Source organism: Urocitellus parryii, chromosome 1, assembly GCF_045843805.1.
Source record: "Urocitellus parryii isolate mUroPar1 chromosome 1, mUroPar1.hap1, whole genome shotgun sequence".
NCBI lineage: Eukaryota > Metazoa > Chordata > Mammalia > Rodentia > Sciuridae > Urocitellus > Urocitellus parryii.
In genome coordinates, this window is record NC_135531.1 from 181,672,755 (window position 1) to 181,691,512 (window position 18,758).

At 35.1% G+C, this 18,758-nt stretch overlaps 1 protein-coding gene across 2 annotated transcripts in view; it reads left to right on the forward strand.

The window, feature by feature from the left end:
* The window catches only part of Ptpn4 (protein tyrosine phosphatase non-receptor type 4), a 189,066-nt gene that overhangs the window by 48,278 nt on the left and 122,030 nt on the right, over positions 1 to 18,758 (forward strand). For both annotated transcript variants that reach the window (XM_077802315.1, XM_077802314.1), the window contains exon 2: positions 139 to 293. In XM_077802315.1, coding sequence (XP_077658441.1) covers positions 156 to 293 — 138 coding nt within the window. In that variant the 5' untranslated portion in view covers positions 139 to 155. The remainder of the gene's footprint in view (positions 1 to 138; positions 294 to 18,758) is intronic.

An 18,758-nucleotide genomic window follows, 5' to 3' on the forward strand; every position in this document is an offset into this window, starting at 1 on the left:
TTTATACCTACAGTTCTTATCCTAATGTTTCAAAATTTGTTAGTTTCCTAAGTTTTAATTAAAAAAAAAACAATTATCTTTTAAACAACATTGTGTCTTCCACAGTCCTTTTATTTGGTGATTTTTTTTAAAACTTAGATCTTGTGTGGACAGTAATGACCTCACGTTTCCGATTGCCTGCTGGCAGAACCTACAATGTACGAGCATCAGAGTTGGCCCGAGACAGACAGAATACAGAGGTGGTTTGCAACATCCTTCTTCTGGATAACACTGTACAAGCTTTCAAAGTTAATGTAAGTATATTATTTTTTCTTCTTCGAATCATCATTATCATCATCATAACTACTTTTTAGTCTGAATTTAAATGTATTTTAAAACTAGAATCATTAAGTTGTGTAGTTTGAAAAGTTATTCAGATATGAAAGTCTTTGATACAGGTTTGTGTTAGGTATGTGTTCTCATTCAAATTGGGTGTTTTAAAAAAATCTTGCCCACTGAACACTGTTAACAAACCAGAAATAGTATGTGGGTGGTTGAAGGTACCTGAATGGAATTTGTTCTCTAACATAACTTATATGTTGTAGTCTTTCTTGAACTATCTGTAAAACTTTTGCTAAATAAAGATAATTGATTCCTGCTCTTAACTGAGTATTATCTTAATATTTGTTTATGCAATTTGTGTCTAGCTTCATTTGCTTATTGTTACTTGTGAGTTTCATCCATGTGGTATTAATAATAATAGTTCATTTTCATTGCTAGACAATTGCCTTTTGTATGAATATGTCACAGTTTATCCACTTATTTATCTGCTTGTCAATTTATTGTTTATATATTTGGATTGTTTCTACTTTGGGCTGTTGCACTGAACATTCTTGTACACATGTTGATATACAAACAAGGATGCATTCCCCCCTTTTTATTTTAAGAATTTTAAACATAAAGAAAGAATTAAAAAAATAGTACAATAAATACCCCATGCCCTTTACCAACGTGTTTGAGAATATCATAAAAGGATTTACTGTATTGAACTTATATTAACATTTTGCATATTTGCTATTTTTTTCCCCGAACTTTCTCAAAGTAGTAGATTTCATCCACAGTACTTTGGCATCCCAAGAGACTCCTGAATTAATATAGTACTGTTATCACACCCTGAAATTTAATATTATGAAAATAATAGTTTTTAATATTAATATTTAAACTGGAATTACTCATTTCCAAGTATTCACTATGACATAGCTGTTTTCTTCTGAGTAATTGAAAATGCTCATCTTTATTTATTGGTTTCTTAAGTTCAAACTGTTGTATATTACTGTACAGCAGAATTGCTAATTTATCCTAAATTCCAAGCTATTTCACATTAGAAAAGAGACTGCAGATTGATGAAAGGCACATTAATAACCTTTGAGATATTTTTAGTATATACAACAATTCAGTATGTCTTTTCTTTTTTTCTTTTTTATTGTTGGTTGTTCAAAACATTACATAGTTCTTGATATATCATATTTCACATTTTGATTCAAGCGGGTTATGAACTCCCATTTTACCCCGTATACAGCTTGCAGAATCACATCAGTTACACTTCATTGCTTTACATATTGATATACTCATGTCTGTTGTATTCTGCTGCCTTTCCTATCCTCTACTATCCCCCCTCCCCTCCCCTCTTCTCTCTCTACCCCCACTACTGTAATTCATTCCTCCCCCTTGTACTGTTTTTCCCTTTCCCCTCACTTCCTCTTGTATGTAATTTTGTAAAACCCTGAGGGTCTCCTTCCATTTCCATGCAATTTCCCTTCTCTCTCCCTTTCCCTCCCACCTCTCATCCTTGTTTAATGTTGGTCTTCTGAGCAGATTATGCTAAGCGAAGATAGCCAAGCCCTAAAAAACAAATGCCAAATGTCTTCTTTGATATAAGGAGAGTAACTAAGAACAGACTAGGGAAGAAGAGCACGAGAAGAAGACCAGTATGTCTTTTCTAAAATGTTGAACTTCTAATTTTTATTTCTATTCTATCATCTATTAATAGATAGTTGGAGTATAGGTTGCTATGCAAAAATATTATGAAATTAAGGAAATTTTGCTTCGTAAAAATTTCTGATTAATGGAAACTCTTTTAAGTATCAAACAACTGGTATTAAAAAATGGTACTCTTTTTCCTGATATTAACTCATGAGATTTAGAAAACCAGGATCAGAGGTCTCAAATCCCTAACTAGCTTGCTAGTTGAGGGTCATAAACTTAAAAAAACTCTTGTTGTAAGTTGATATTAGTTAATATTTTGTTTTCATTTTAACTTACAGTTTGTATTTGTTTCATAGTATCATAAAAGGATTCTCTGTGTTTCCCATCTAGCATAATTTTTCTTTTGATAACTTTAATTATCAAATTATCAGCAAGACCTTGTCCATCACCCCCTACCCCCCAAAAAAGAACCAAACAAACAATGGGCCAGGGATGTGGCTCAGTGGTTAAGTGCCTCAGCCTTTCAAGTAGGTACCAAAAACAGCAACAATAAAAAACTCAATCATTTATTATCCCCAGGAATTCTCTTTGTTATTTGGGGATTCACACATGAATGCTCTGTCTGCTCCATTATATGTCAGGCCTCAGCTGGAAGACTCAAAGGCTGGAGACTATCCACAAACAGGGAAACCTCAGCTGGGACTGAAGCATCTATATATGACCACTTTGTTTACCTTGGGCTGCTTCATAGCATAGTAGCTGGTTTCCAAGAGTGAGCACTCTTACATAAAAAGTCAGACTGGCTGGGCATGGTGATGCAAGCCTGTTATCCCAGCAGCTAGGGAGGCTGAAACAAAGAGGATCATGGGTTCAAAGCCAGCTTCGGCAAAAGCAAGGTGCTAAGCAACTTAGTGATATACCCTGTTTCTAAATAAAATACAAAAATAGGGCTGGGGATGTGGCTCAGTGGCCAAGTGCCCCCAAGTTCAATCCCAGGAACCAAAAAAAAAAAAAAGAGAGAGAGAGAAAGAGAGACTGTAGCCATATTACCTTTTCTTAGCTGACGCTTGGAAGTCTTGTAATGTTATTTTCACCATATTTTGCTTGTCAAAGTTTTCATAAAAGGCACGCTCACAGTAAAAGAAAGATAAATGTGCTGTCTTTTGAAAAAAGTGACAAGGTTCTGGAGGATCATGTGATCAGAAATACTGCTATGGACTTGTTAGGAAAATATAGTCTGTCCATATGCCCATTGGTGGAGACATCTATCTTGTCCTCACCTGGTCACCCAGCTGCCTTAGTAGCCACAAACATTAATTCTCATTTTCTCATCATAGCAAGACTGCTTGCTACTTGGTACTTGGACTTTCTTTCTCTATAAAGGTATTAGAAAATACCCTCAAGGTGAAAACCAGCATGGAACTAGATTCATTCAGTTTTTTTTTTTTCTCCCAACTACCATAGCCTTGCATAGGTTATTATCTGTTGTCTGCAAATTAGATATATATTGGTTCAGCTTTTCCCTCCCTCTCTCTCTCCCTCCCTCCCTTCCTTCCTTATTTTGATAGCATTGGGGATTACATGTCCAGCCCTTTTTATTTTAAGACAGATTCTCACTAAGTTGCTAAGGTTGGCCTCGAACTCTCAATCCTCCTGTTTTAGCCTCCCAAGTGTGTGGAATTTCAGGTGTGTGCCTCTGTGCCCAGAAAGTTATTTTTCTTAGTAATGTGTTAGGACTACTTTTTCATTAGTCTTTTGAATTCTACACACAATTTTTTTCTGTATCAGTTTGTTTAGTTTCCACAAAGAAAAGCAACAGGTGTTACATATGAGGAATTACTAATGTTATGATAAAATTTTTCTGAATGTTCAGGCATTTCCTTTTGGTGCTTCCTTTGGTTTGTTTATGATATGCTTTAAAGCTTATAGTTTTGGCTGTTCTAACAAGTTATTTAAGTTTGCTTGTTTTTGTTTTTTCCTCAAGTAAAGGATTTGGAGATAGATAGGCACTTAATAAATTTAATACTTAATTTTAGCAGTAATTTTTAACGACTTACTATATATTATTTTTTTCTTTATTTTTGTGGTAGACAAGTACTCTACCATCAAGCTATACCCCTAGCCCTTGTCAATATTTATTGATATCATTCAACTTTTAATCACTATGGGATAATTTGCATTTTTCTTTATTAAGAATACCTCATTCGGAAAAAACACTGGTTCTGCAAAGAACTAAATAGATCTGTCCCTGGATTTTAGGTATTGAGGATAGATTCTAGGATACCTGTCTAGATTTATGTAGTCCTGGATTGTAGGCTATTTAGATATCACAAACAGATAATCTAAGCATAAAGTGATGTAAAAATTAAGACTTAAAATGCTGTACAAACAACTGAGACAGGAAGCACTGTGGTGTAGGGAGACAGCATAGTATAGTAAAAACTGCATGGGCCATAGGATCTGAAGGACAAGATTTTCATTCTGTTCTGCTCTATACTTGATATGTGACGTAGTCTGTCTTACCTGACCTTTGGGGTATAGTCATTTTTTTCAAATGAATGCAATTGAGAACCAAAGAATATAACTGATTTGTGCATAGATTTCAACCACTTACTTCCCTTACTATTTTTAGCCTTGTGCTTTATCCTGCCTTTTCTTGATACTTGTGTCTCTATTGGGGGCTTCTCTGTTGGATTTGCTTCTTGTTGGTATTCTTTGTGGATATTTGAATTAACTCTGCTGTCTCTTTGATGTTATTTCCATCTTCTGGAGTGTGTTAATATCTCTGATATTTTCTCCTCTGTTGTTCTTGTGGTTTTAACAGCTTTCTTTTTTTCCACAAACAAATGGGCTTTCCAGAAAGAAGAAGTAGACATGTCCAGTCTATCTCATTTAACCGAAGGTTTAAACACTTTTAAACAGCAAATTGTTTTTCCTTAAAAAATTATTTTTTCTTAAAAAGAATTTAAAAAAATGGATAGTTATATGTAATACAATTTGAAATCACATTGCATTAACATAAAGATTTTATATTTTGGGCTGGGTGTGGTGGCTCAGGGAATCTCAGCAACTCTGGAGGTTGAAGCAGGAGGATAACAAGTTTGAGGCCAGCCTTAGCAACTTAGCAAGATCCTGTGTCAAAATAAGAAGGGATGGAGATATAGCTCAGTGGTAAAGCAACCCTGGGTTCAGAACCCCAGAACCAAAACAGTTTTTTATTTTATTTTTTTGTTTACCTCTCACCCACTTCCATTGTACTTTTTTGGGGGAGAATATAACAAAGTCACACTTTGTCATCAAGCATGTAAATATTGCAATCTTGCTTCAATATTCATTCTTCTACCCAAACTGCTTCCTCATTGATTATTATCTAGTTAAGAAATTCATCAGTTTATCAGGGCTCATTTTGTTTATCCTCTAGAAGGCTTTATAACCATTAACCTCTCCTTACTCAAAAAAGCTCTGTTCTCTTCTCCAATCACATTCTGGATCTGCCTCACCTATTCCTTGTATTTTAATGTTCCTTGAAGATTTACCATTGATTTTTGTTTCTTTTACTTTCATTCTTTTCAGTTGCTAAAGATTACCATATCTATTATATTCAGTCCTGATATCTTTCTCCTTTTTTATGTTTCATTATTCAAAAATATTTTACAGCATAGTTCACAATATAGCTAAAAAAAAAAAAAAGCTAAACTCTGGAACCAACCTAGATGCCCTTCAGTAAATGAATGGATTAAAAAAAAATGTTGGCATATATACACAATGCAATATTACTCAGCAATAAAATTTTGAGAATAAAATCATGGCATTTGCAGGTAAATGGTTGGAATTAGAGAAGATAATGCTAAATGAAGTGAGCTAATCCCCAAAAAACAAATGCCAAATGTTTTCTCTGATATAAGGAGACCGACTCATAGTGGGGCAGGGAGGGGGAGCATGGGGTAATAGATGAACTCTAGATAGGGAAGAGGGGTTGGAGGGGAAAGGAGGGGGCAGGGGGTTAGCGATGATGGTGGAATGTGATGGTCATCATTATCCAAAGTGCATGTATGAAGACATGAATTGGTATGAATATACTTTATATACAACCAGAGATATGAAAAATTGTGCTATATATGTGTAATATGAATTATAATACATTCCACTGTCATTTATTTAAAAATATATATTTTTAGTTGTAGTTGGACACAATACCTTTATTTTGTTTATTTAGTTTTTTTTTGTTTGTTTGTTTTATGTGGTGCTGGGGAACAAACCCAATTGCCTCACTCATGCTAGGCAAGTGCTCTACCACTAAGCCACACAACCCCAGCCCTCAGTCTTGATATCTTTCTATAACTTGAAACTCCAAAGACATCCCAAAGAAACTTACAGTGGTTTTAAGATTACATTTAATTTTTTGTAAGTTTTTTTGTTTGTTTGTTTGGTTTTTTTGGCCAAGAGAGTGAGAGGGTATGTAATCCCTTCGTTTGAAACTTGGTGATCCTTTGGATTTCTTGCACAATAGAATCTAATGGAGGGCTGGGGATGTGGCTCTAGTGGTAGCGCGCTCGCCTGGCATGCGTGCGGCCCGGGTTCGATCCTCAGCACCACATACCAACAAAGATGTTGTGTTCGCCGAGAACTAAAAATAAATAAATAAATAAATAAAGAATCTAATGGAAGAGATGTTAGAGGACTTTCTGGAATTTGTTAGAATATATTGTTCAGCTTCTGCGGCTGTCTTGTGGTTAACTCATTCTGGGAGTGCATCTAGCTGCAATGTTAAGAAGGCTGACTCCCTTGAGGTCACACTGGTGGATACCCAGGTAGATGGCATATAGAGAAAAACATGGCTGAGGAATCCCAGCCTAGATATTAGACATGTGAATGAAGATACCTCTGAGGTGATTCCTGACCATGTTACTGCTCCATATGAAATTCATTGAGTGAGACTTAATTAAATGAACTTAGGAAGTTATTAACATACCATTTTAACATACTCTTTTGATGTGGCTTGTTAGATTGCAGTAAATAACCTGTATTCACATTTATCAGATCCTAAAATCATTGTCATCTCCCCATTGAACTTTACTCTTTGTTTCTCCTAGTGTCATCATCACCTATGATATAACCTTTTAAACTTTTGTTCAATTCTTTGGCTCATTTAAAAAAAAAAATCTTTAAACACGTTTTAAGGGGTTAAGGGTGTAGCTCAGTTAGAGCATTTGCCTAGCATGCATGTGGCCCCAAGTTCAATCCCTAGCATTGCCCCCTACAAAAAAATTATTTCTTTTGTACACAACATAAAATTGACCATTTAAATTAAAGAGTACAATACAGTGGTATTGAGTATATTTACAGTGTTGTAAAACCATCACCGTTATCTATTTTCTTAACTTTTTCATCAAATTCTGTACCCGTTCTACAAATACTAATTTTTCCCAGCCCATAGTAACCTCAATTCTACTTTTCCATCCCTATGAATTTGCCTTTTTATTCCTGAATAATTTTCCATGTGTTATTATCACATATTGTTTATCCATCCTTCTGTTGATAGACCTTAGGTTATTTTCTTCTTTTGTCAGTTATGAATTAATACTGCTATGAACATGGATATACAGGAAAAAAGGAAAGAAAAAAGAAAAAGAAAAAAAAAGGAAAGAAAATAAACAAAAGTCTCATCCTTGAATTAAAAAAGAAAAAGAAAGGGGGATTTTCTGAGAAAAATACATTTATAGCCATGAGACAGTAAGTGTTTTTTGTTTTTTTTGTTTTTTTTTTAAAGAAAAACTCTTTCTCGAAACCAAGGTAAAAAGAAAATAAAAGAAAGGTGGTGGTGGGGTCTTATGAGATCAGTAGAGTAGAAAAAAGGGACCAAGGGCAGGAAGGAGGGGAGGAAAGGGGGAAATGCTGGAAAATTATATTGGCTCAATTATTTTGTTACATTGTGTGCATGTACGAATGTAAACAACAAATCCCATGACATTCAGCTATAATGCACCAATAAAATATATTTTCCTTAGAGTTGGGTGTTTAGCTTAGTGGTAGAACACTTGCATAACATGCCTGATGCCCTAGGTTTGATTTCCAGTGAGAGGTGAGGGAATTCATATGTTTCCTTGTAAAAGTTTCATGGTTTACGTATCACATTTAGATCTATGATCCATTTGAAGTCTATTTTTATATGGTCTGACAAATTCTATAAAAGATTATGTAAATATTTTAGGCATTGAGCAACCAAAATGATCTGTTGCTTGTTCTTCTTTGTTGTTTTTTTAACAACCCCTTAGAAATGTTAGAACTTGGCCTCAAGGGCTATACTAAAAATAAATGCCGGATTTGGGCTTTGAGCCATATTTTGGTGACCTCTGGATATGCATGGGTCCATTTGTGTGTTTTATGTTCTGTTTCCCTGATCTGTGTATTTACTCTTTCTAAAACCCCATGTCTTGATTATACTTATACAAATTCTTGAAATTAGGTAATGTAAGTCCACCACTTTTTTTCTCCAAATCTATTTTTCTTTTCCAAAAGATAACCTTGACCTAATAACTTTTACCTTGTACCTATCTTTCCATATATATTTTAGAATCAGATTTTCTATATCTTCAACAAATCCTACTGGGATTCAGGTTGAGAATTGATTGTGTTGAACCTATACATCAATTTAGAGAGAATAGGTATCTTAGCAAAATGTGTCATCTGATCCATATACATGGCATGTTGCCTTATTTGTTTATTTGATTAGTGTATGAGTTTATAGCATCTTGATCCTGAACAGATTTTGCTAGATTTATATCTAAGTGGGTTTTTTATATTCTATTATTTTTAAAATTTAGATTTCCAACTATTTATTACTTATATATGGAAATATAGTTGACTTTGTAAATGGACCTTGTACTGACTCACTAAACTCAATTCTAAGACCTTTTGTGTAGAGTCCATTGAATTTTTTATAAGACATTTTATTTGAAAATACAGATTTCCTTTCTCTCTCCCTTCCTTCCACTTTTCTTCTCACAGGCAGCCCATATTCAGCCACTCTCATAAAAAGTGAATTTTATGCATTTTCATAAAATTGGGGAGAAGCAGCTAGTTTGCTTTTCCCTTTACCCACAGAAGCCTTGTAGAAATTAAAGCCAAGTGCTATACATATGTAAATTTAGCTAGGCTGTGCTTAGCAAGAGAACAAGTCAGTCTTAATTTCCTTCCTGTTTTCCCTCACCCTGAGGATATAAAAGCAGTTATGAGGAAGTTGCTTTTAATTTCAAAAGGAATGTGTTTCCTTTTTTCCCATTCCTTTCTTTTCTGGCTACACTAAGGGATAAATAGGAGTGATGAGAATGGAAATATTTCTTGTGTTTTCAATTTAGGAGCAAAGTGTTAAGTCTTACATTTGAGCATGATAGCTTAAGATGTTTTGTAGATGCCCTTTATCTATTTAAGGAAGTTCTCTTCTGTGCCTACTTTAGCAACAGTTTTTACCATGAATGGATGTTGAATTTCACCATGTTTTTTTCTTCATGATCATTGGCCCAAGTTCTTATTTAGTTCCCTAGTATAGTGAATTACAGTGATCGGTTTTTGATTGTTGAACCAGCCTTGCATTCCTAGACTGAACAGAACTTGGTCATGATCTATAATCCTTTTCACATTTTGCTGGATTTGATTTTGCTAATCCTATGTTGAAAATTTTTGTGTCTGTGTTTACTGGGGTTGTTATTATGTAGTTTTATTTTCTTGTAATTGTTTTGTCTTTTAATATCAGGTTAATGTTAGTCTCATAAAATTAATTGTGAAATGTTTCTTTCTCTTATGTTTTCTGGAAAAGATGGTATAGAATTGGTATTATTTCCTCATGAAATGTTTGGTAGAATGTGTGTGGGGGGTATTTTTTTTTTCCAGCTAGCTTTGATAATTTGTGTCTTTTAAGAAATTGGTCCATTTTACCTAAATAGTCACATTTTATCTGAATAGTGCACATACAATATTTTGTAGTATTCCTTTCTTATCTGTAGAATCTGTATTAGTGTCTGTAGTTCTTTTCTGATAGTACTGCTCACTCACTCTCTAGCTAGTATGTTATCAATTTTATTGATTTTGTAAAATCATCCTACAATTATTTAACTCCTTAGTTGCATCAATTTCTGTTCTTATTATTTTCTTTCTTCTCTTACTTTGGTTTAATTTAGCTCTTTTTTAATATCCCAAGGTAGAAGCCTAGGTTATTGACTTGCAATCTTTATTTTTTCTAGTATAAGCATTTAATGCTATAAATTTGGTTTATTTGATTCAAAAACTTTCTGCAGGTTTCTTTGATTGGTATCTGCTTTCTCTTTTTCCTGTCCTATAACCTTTAATTTTTGCTTGAGCCTGTTGGTCATCTTTAGGGTAAAGGCTGTCAAAGTCTCTTGCCCATTTTATAATTATTATTTTTTAATTATTATTAAGAATAATAATTATATAAAAAGTAAGAATTCTTTTTTCTGGATCCTGGGCTGGGTCGTAGCTCAGTGGGATAGGGTCGTAGCTCAGTGATAGAGTGCTTGTCTAGTATGTGAGAGGCACTGGGTTCGATTCTTGGCACCACATGTAAATAAAGGTCCTTTGACAACTATTAAAAAAAAAAAAAGAATCATTTTTTTCTGGATCCAAGTCACTTATCAGGTATTTGATTTGCAGATTCCCCCCCCCCCATTCTGCTGGTTGTCTTTTTCCTTGGTGGAATTTTTTGAAACAGTTTTAACCTTTGATTCTAATTTGTCCCTTTTTTCTTTTGTCACACATGCCTTTAGTGTCATATTGAAAAGAAATTGCCTGGTCCTGGTCACAAGGGATTTACTCTTCCTCTAAGACTTTTTATAGCTCTAGATATTAATTTTAGGTACAAGATCCGTTTGAAGTTAATTTTTCATAGGGTTGAGATGTAGGGGTCCATTTTTATTCTTTTGTATATGGATATTCATTTATCCTACCACCATTTGTTGACCCATATGAATGGTTTTGTTGCTCTTGTAACATCAATAAACATAATAGTTTATATCTGAACTCTAATTCTTTTCTTTCCTGTTGCAATGTCTGTCTTTATGAATATGTATATTTATGAATGTGTATGTGTATGTATATCAATTTTTTTTGGTTGGGGGGGGTGGTCCATACTTAGAATTGCTGTGTCCTTGGTGGTGAATTGGCCCTTTTGTCATTTATAATTCCACTTTGTTTCTATTATAAACTCTTTTGCTCTGAAGTCTACTTTATCTCACTTTAATATAGACACTTTTAAAAATTTTCTTATATAATTTTTATACCTTTATTTTATTTATTTTTATATGGTGCTGAGAATCGAACCCAAGATCTGGCACGTGCTAGCCGAGCGCGCTACCGCCGAGCCCCAGCCCCAGCCCCAGCCCCAGCCCAGCCCAGACACTTTTTTTGATTAGTGTTTGTATTGCATTTTTGGGGGGGAATCATTTATTTTCAGCCTATCTTTATCATTATACTTTTTGAGGTTTTTGGAGATGGCATATCTTTGGGTCATTTATTTTATTTTATTTTTTGGTTTTCACTCTTGCCAATCCCTGAGTTGGAAATTGAAATTTTACTTTCTTTGCAAGTAATTTGTAGATGCCATCATCCCAGAAACACTTTAAGCTTATTTTTTCACTTGGAATTTTCAAACCACATTATATAGCTGACAAGACAGGAGAGTTTTAGTTTTTTTAATTCTTTATTTTGTTTTTCTTTGCCATTGTAAATGGCATTATTCTTTGTTTATTTTTACTTTTCGTGTACAGCCTACTTAAAATTTGGGTCTTTTATTTTCAACCTGAATAAACTTTGATTTTCATGTATTATATGTGGTCAAAGCAAAAGCTAGAAAACTTAAGGACTGGGAACTGATCATAGCATTTCTTACTAGTTAGGCTTCCTAGATCCTTTTTCACCCCATGCTAGATCAGTAATAGATTAAAGCAAAGAATAATGAAAATATTTCATCTAGCCATTTTATTGCATATGGGAGGATTTTTTTTCTAAACATACAATCTCCTTTACTGCCAGAAATAGAAGTCATATCTTTATTTGCACAGGAGTTTTTATTTTAATACAGACTTATCAATTCTTTATTGTTCATACTTTGGGCTCTTTCTGAGAAAGCTCTCTCAACTATGAAAACTAAAAGATATTCTTGTATAATTTTCCCAGAAAAAATATTTAAAAACATTTTTTTGGTACTGGGGATTTAACCCAGGAGTGATTTATCTAGGAGCTACATTTCCAGCACCCCCCCCCCCCACACACACACACACTTTTTCTTTTTTTTTTTTTGAGACAAGGGTTCACTAAATTGCTGAGGCTTGCAACGTGTGATCCTCCTGCCCCTGCCTCCCCAGTCACTAGGACTATTTGCGTACCCCACTATACTTGGCCAGAAATTTTAGTCATACTTTAAATTCATCTTAAATATTTGTTTAACTTGAGAGATAGTATTGAAATTTTTGAAAATTTTTTTGCCCTGACAGTAAGGAGGTATTTGCATGTGTTTTCTCCCTCATACTGTTAATGTTTTACATCATTAATTACTTGTGCTGCACTTGTGACATCTGTGAAATCCTGATTTCTTTTTTTTTACCATGATGTCAAGCAGTTAGCTAATATTGAGGGTTTTGCATCTCTATTTGTGGGATTTGCCTTTATATTTTCTTTTATTCCTTTGAATCATAAGACTAATTGGGTAACATTTCCCGTTTTCCTATTCTTTGGAATAATTTAGATAAATTGGACATACTTTGGAAAGGTTGTTAGACAGGTTTGGTAAAGCTGTCTCTGGTGACTTTTAAGTATATAAGATTTTAAAGCACTTACTAGTTTTCTTTAATGTATGTAGGTTTAAGTGTTCTACCTGTAGTTCTTTTCACTTTTTTTATTGTCCCTTTAATTTGCTGTTCTGAAAGTACTCTTAATCTTTATGCCAGTTCACATTATCTGGTTATTTTAGCTTGACAGTAAGTCTTTATATGGGATAGAGTAAATGGTTTTATATTTTAAGTACTCTTAATCATTTAAGTTTGTAATCTCTATAGTTCTGTTGTTGGAGTTCTGAATGTGTGTGTGGGGGTGATTCATCTCTGCTATCTTTTGCTGTTGATAAATTGATTCTTCTTATGCCTTAGAATTTTGGGTTGTAACCTTGTTACCCAATAAGCATTAACTCTGAGAATCATCTACAGTCAGGGTTAAGAATGTGTTTTTGACTCATGTTTTATTTTTACCTAGTTATAGTCTTGTTGTTGTTGTTGTTTTAATCAAAGTTTTCCCCTTTGGGGATTTTATGAATAGTCAATAATGTAAAATCAGACTTTAGACTTATATGAAAGCTGCCTCATGGTTAGGAATTTTCAGAAGAGGCTTTTCTTCATTCAGATCCCAGGTAGAGGCAGAAAAACCTCTTTGTGCTCATCTGGGCTGGAGGGAGGACTTTCCCTTCCGGTTTATTTTTCATGGAGAATGTTGCCCTGGGTTATTAGTGGAAAAGTCTTAGTTTATTTTTTTTTATTTTTTTTTTTTAAAGAGGAATCTTTTTTTTTTTTAAGAGAGAGTGAGAGGAGAGAGAGAGAGAGAGAGAGAGAATTTTTTTTTTAATATTTATTTTTTAGTTCTCGGCGGACACAACATCTTTGTTGGTATGTGGTGCTAAGGATCGAACCCAGGCCGCACGCATGCCAGGTGAGCGCGCTACAGCTTGAGCCACATCCCCAGCCCGTTTTTCATTTTTTTTTTTTTAAAAGAGAGAGTGAGAGAGGAGAGAGAGAGAGAGAGAGAGAGAGAATTTTTTTTTTTTTTAATATTTATTTTTTAGTTCTCGGCGGACACAACATCTTTGTTGGTATGTGGTGCTGAGGATCGAACCCGGGCCGCACGCACGCCAGGCGAGCGCGCTACCGCTGAGCCACATCCCCAGCCTAAAAGTCTTAGTTTATATCTTGTCTTATTTGTACTCTGGGCCTGAACATTGTTGTACCTGTGTGTGATAAGCCCAAATTGCTTCTTGTTCCTCTGTTCTTCCTTCCTTCCTTTCCCTCCCTCCCTCCCTCCCTCCCTTCCTTCCTTCCTTCCTTCCTTCCTTCCTTCCTTCCTTCCTTCCTTCCTTCCTTCCTCCTTTCCTCTTTTTGGTACTGAGGATTGAATCCAGGGGCATTTTCCACTGAACTACATATCTAGCTCTTTTATTTTTCATTTAAATTTTTGAAACCACGGTCTTGCTGAGTTGTTTAGGGCCTTGCTAAATTACTGAGATTGGCCTGGAACTTAGTGATCCTCCTACTTTAGTCTCTCCTGAGTTGCTGGGATCATAGCAAATTGCTTGTTCTTTCACAAGCCTTTCCAGGCAACCCCAGCACAGTTTATACCCAAGTTCTATTTCTTTCTTTGTGAATGCTGGAGATTTTGTGTCAGATTAAGAGTGCAATCCTATTTTATATTTTATCCAATTTTATATTTTATCCAGCATGTCTAGATATTTTGTTTCATGACTTTTTAGATCATCTAGTCTGCCATGTTGTTGGAAAGGAAGTTGGTATTTTAAAATAGGATATACAAAGCAATTATGTATAGTTAGCTTAAATAATTTCCCCCTAAGATGGGAGGACCAAATATAAATAGCCTTTCATTGTTGACCAAGGCAAAATAATTGTCTGAAGCAAAGTATTGCATAGTGGCTTTGGGCAACTCTAGACCCTCATAACCTGGCTAGAGTGTATAACCCTTGCCACTTAACAAAACCTGTATAATCTTTAGAAGTCTGTGGTATCGCCCTGTGCTTCTTCACTTTTAAAGAATCTTAATAGTGCTTACCTCATGTTTTTTTTTTTTTGTTGTTTAAATGAGCCAGTACACATATACTTTACAATAGTGTCTGACAATCATTAGTATTCAATAAATGTTAGTTATTATTATTTTTATTACCATGAACTTCATTAACCATAACGCTTACTTCTTGAGACCATTTTTCTGCATGGGAAAAGTTTTTCATTGACTATAGGAAAAACTATAGAATTTATACTTTATTTTTAGAAGGCTGTATTGCTTTTTCCTGTTCTGTTTTATAAATGAGTTTTCTGCAGAGAAGGAAATCAGTTGCCACTTCATTAAGACACTACTAAATTTTAAATTTTCCATTAGTAAGTAACCTTTTGTTTTCAAAACCATTGGTTGTTTTTCTCTTAAATTTATGTTACCTATTTCTAATCTCTTTTCCCTGACCCTTCAATGAAAAACCTACTCCTGTGATATATTTTCTTCATCCAGAAAGGTGTTCAGAAATCATAGTATGATAAGGCTCTCAAGTATTCATTCTTTTTTTTTGTGTGTGTGTGTGGTACTGGGGATCAAACCCAGAGCCTCATGCTGGGTAAGTGTTTTGTCTCTGAGCTACCCCCTGAGCCCTTCAGTCACACTTGAGGGTCATTACTATGACTTTGCACTAAATATTATGGAGGGAACTCTTTCTGTAACTTTGTCTTACTCACCTGCCTAACCTATTTCATAACTGTATTTTTCATTTATGGAAAATATATTGTCCTTGGGACTGGGTCTGGGGCTCAGAGGTAAAGCACTTGCCTAGCATGCGCGAGGCCCTGGGTTCGATCCTAAGCACTACATAAAAATAAAATAAAGATATTGTGTCCACCTATAACTAAAAGATAAATTTTTTAAAAAAGGAAAATAGTCCTACCTATCTTCAGGACAGCATCTTTAGAAATATGAAATTTTAGTGTCACAAGGGACATCAGAGATTGTCTAGTTGTTTTCAAACACTTTTTTTTTATTGTTGGTCGTTCAAAATATTACATAGTTCTTTTTTTTTTTTATCAGTCTGCAATCCAACTTTATTTGCCATACAAAGAAGAAAGAAAGTCTGACTAATTCTTTAATCAATCAGTTTAAATTTTAAAAAAAAAATACAACCCTATCTCAAAGGAAAAGATAATCAACAAATGTCAACAAATGACCTAACGTTGTTACATAGTTCTTAATACATCATTTTTCGCAGTTTGATTCAAGTGGGTTATGAACTCCCGATTTTACCCCGTATACAGATTGCTGTATCACATCAGTTACCCTTCCATTGATTGACATATTGCCTTTCTCTTGTCTGATGTATTCTGCTGTCTGTCCTATTCTCTACTATCCCCCCTCCCCTCCCCTCCCCTCCCCTTTTCTCTCTCTACCCCTTCTACTGTAAATCATTTCTTCCATTTGTATTATCTTGTCTTACCCCTCCTTTCCTCTTATATGTCATTTTGTATAACCCTGAGGATCGCCTTCCATTTCCATGCGATTTCCCTTCTCCCTTTCCCTCCCACCTCTCATCCCTGTTTATTGTAAATCTTCTTCTCAAGCTCTTCGTCCCTACCCTGTCCTTGTTTATTCCCCTTATATCAAAGGAGTCATTTGGTATTTGTTTTTTAAAGATTGACTAGCTTCACTTAGCATAATCTGCTCTAATGCCATCCATTTCCCTCCAAATTCTATGATTTTGTCATTTTTTAATGCAGAGTAATACTCCATTGTGTATAAATGCCACATTTTTCAAACACTTTTTAATAGACTTCTTCTTTTCCTAATAAAGGTATACTCATGCACACATGAACTGTATATGTATAATGGATCAAATTATAGTTAGTAGTTAAAGTGAGGTGTCTTGGACTTTTCTTTCTCATTACATCATTCAGTACACTCACTGAACCCCAAAATACTACACAGCATAATCTGGAACTACTGATCTAGTCTCTCTCATATTTTAGGGTCCATGAAATTGGCCTGCATGGAAAGAAAAATTCACCCAACACCACACATTAACTAGCTAAATAAGGACTAAGCCTAGTGTTTACTGTTTCAATTTTGCTACTTCCTAAAGCATTGCCCTGTTCCCTCTGCTATATGTCTGGAGAGCTGCTGCTTCATCTTCCCCACAGCCTTGTCTAACACAGTCTCTCCTTATACTTGGCCTGCCAAAAAGAATCTTAACTTAGACAATCCTTGGTCTAGGATTCTAGTGATAAGATTCTAGTGACAGTCTTCCTCTTTAGAGACAGTTTACCAAGTTAGTTTATCTGCAGATAAATTATTCCTTAAGCTTTAGAGATAATCCTTAAATGCCCTGTTCTCTATCTAGTCCTTTTATAAAATAAGAAAAACAGAAGGATTGGCAGTACCTCCAAAGACCAAAAGCCACATACATTTTTATAATTGCTTCTATATGCGGTTTAATCATTTAATTATTGAACTAACCACTGGGTACAGTTGGTGCACACCTGTAATCCCAGTGACTTGGGAGGCTGAGGGAGAGGATCATGAGTTCAAAGCCAGTCTCAGCAACTTAGTGAGACCCTGTCTCAAAATAAAACATGGTTCAGTTGTTAAACACCCCTGGGTTCAATCCCTGGTACAAAAAAAAAAAAAAAAAAAGAAAATTCAACAAACCAAATATTTATTGATGTCCTTTTTTGGACAGACTTCTTAGAATCTCTGGTACATTCCAGAATTCTCTTTCACCTGTCATGTTACTCTTTGTTTAGATACTGGGCAGTTTTATCTGCTTCAGTTCTCAGACTGATGACTCTCAAATATGTATTTCTTCTCGGTTGGACAGTGAATCATTTATTCTTCCATTTCTTGTTTATTCATTCAACAACAAATATTTATTTATGCTTGGTAGTGTTCCAGATTCTAGTAACTTGACAATAAGACTCTGGAGCTTTTAGTGTGAGACATATATAAATATAATTTATATATATATGATGGTATTAAGTAATAAGAAAGTGAAAATATGATAAAGGCATAGAATGAGTTGGGAGCGTGGAAGGTACATGTGGTCACAGGTGGTGGCACTAGAGCACAGTTTAGAACTGAGAAACAAGCCTCGGGTAAGTCTGTTAGAAGAATAGAGATTGAGTTTAGTGTGGGAAAATCAAGGAGGCTGTCATTAGGTAAGAATGTGCAAGCATAGAGGTGTGCATGATTAGTAAGGGATTTGAGGATTGGATCAAAATAGCACCTCACTAGGCCTTAGCAATTTCTATGGTTTGAATATGGCTTGAGTGGTTCCCCCAAGGTTTGTATGTTGAAATTTAATCCCTATTATGAGGTATTAAAAGTTCAGAAACTCAATCTGACTATGGTTTTTAGAGGTGAGGTCTTTGGTGGGCTAGGGATGTAGCTCAGTAATAGATCACTTGCCTAGGGATGTGTGAGGCCTTGGGTTCAATTCCCAGTTGTGTGTTGGGGGTGGGTGCGTTTTAGAGGTGGGGCATATGGGAGATGATTAGGATTATATAAAGTCATTAGGATGGAGCTTTACCCTAATAATTGAATCCTAGTGGTTTATTTTTTTCTAGTGGTACTGGGGATTGAGCCCAGAGCCACACATATGCTGCGTAAATTTTAGTGTCTAGTGGGAGGGAGTTCAGAAGAGAACAAGAGATAGAGATGGAGATCCCCTGCCAACGTCACTCCCTCTCTCCCCCTTTCTCTTGCCTTTGATGATCTGTGTTGTCTTAGGACTCTGCCAACAAGAAAGCCATTTATTTGTCAGATGTGGCCCCTTGACTTTGCACCTTCAGAACCAAGAATCTAAAGAAACCTTTCTTGATTAAAACTCTGCAGTCAAGCCAGGTACAGTGACTCATGCCTGTAATCCCACAGCTCAGGAGGCTGAGGCAGGAGAATCACAAGTTCAAAAGCTCAGCCTTAGGAATTTAGCAAAGCCCTAAGCAACTCAGCAAGACCCTGTCTCTAAATAAAATATA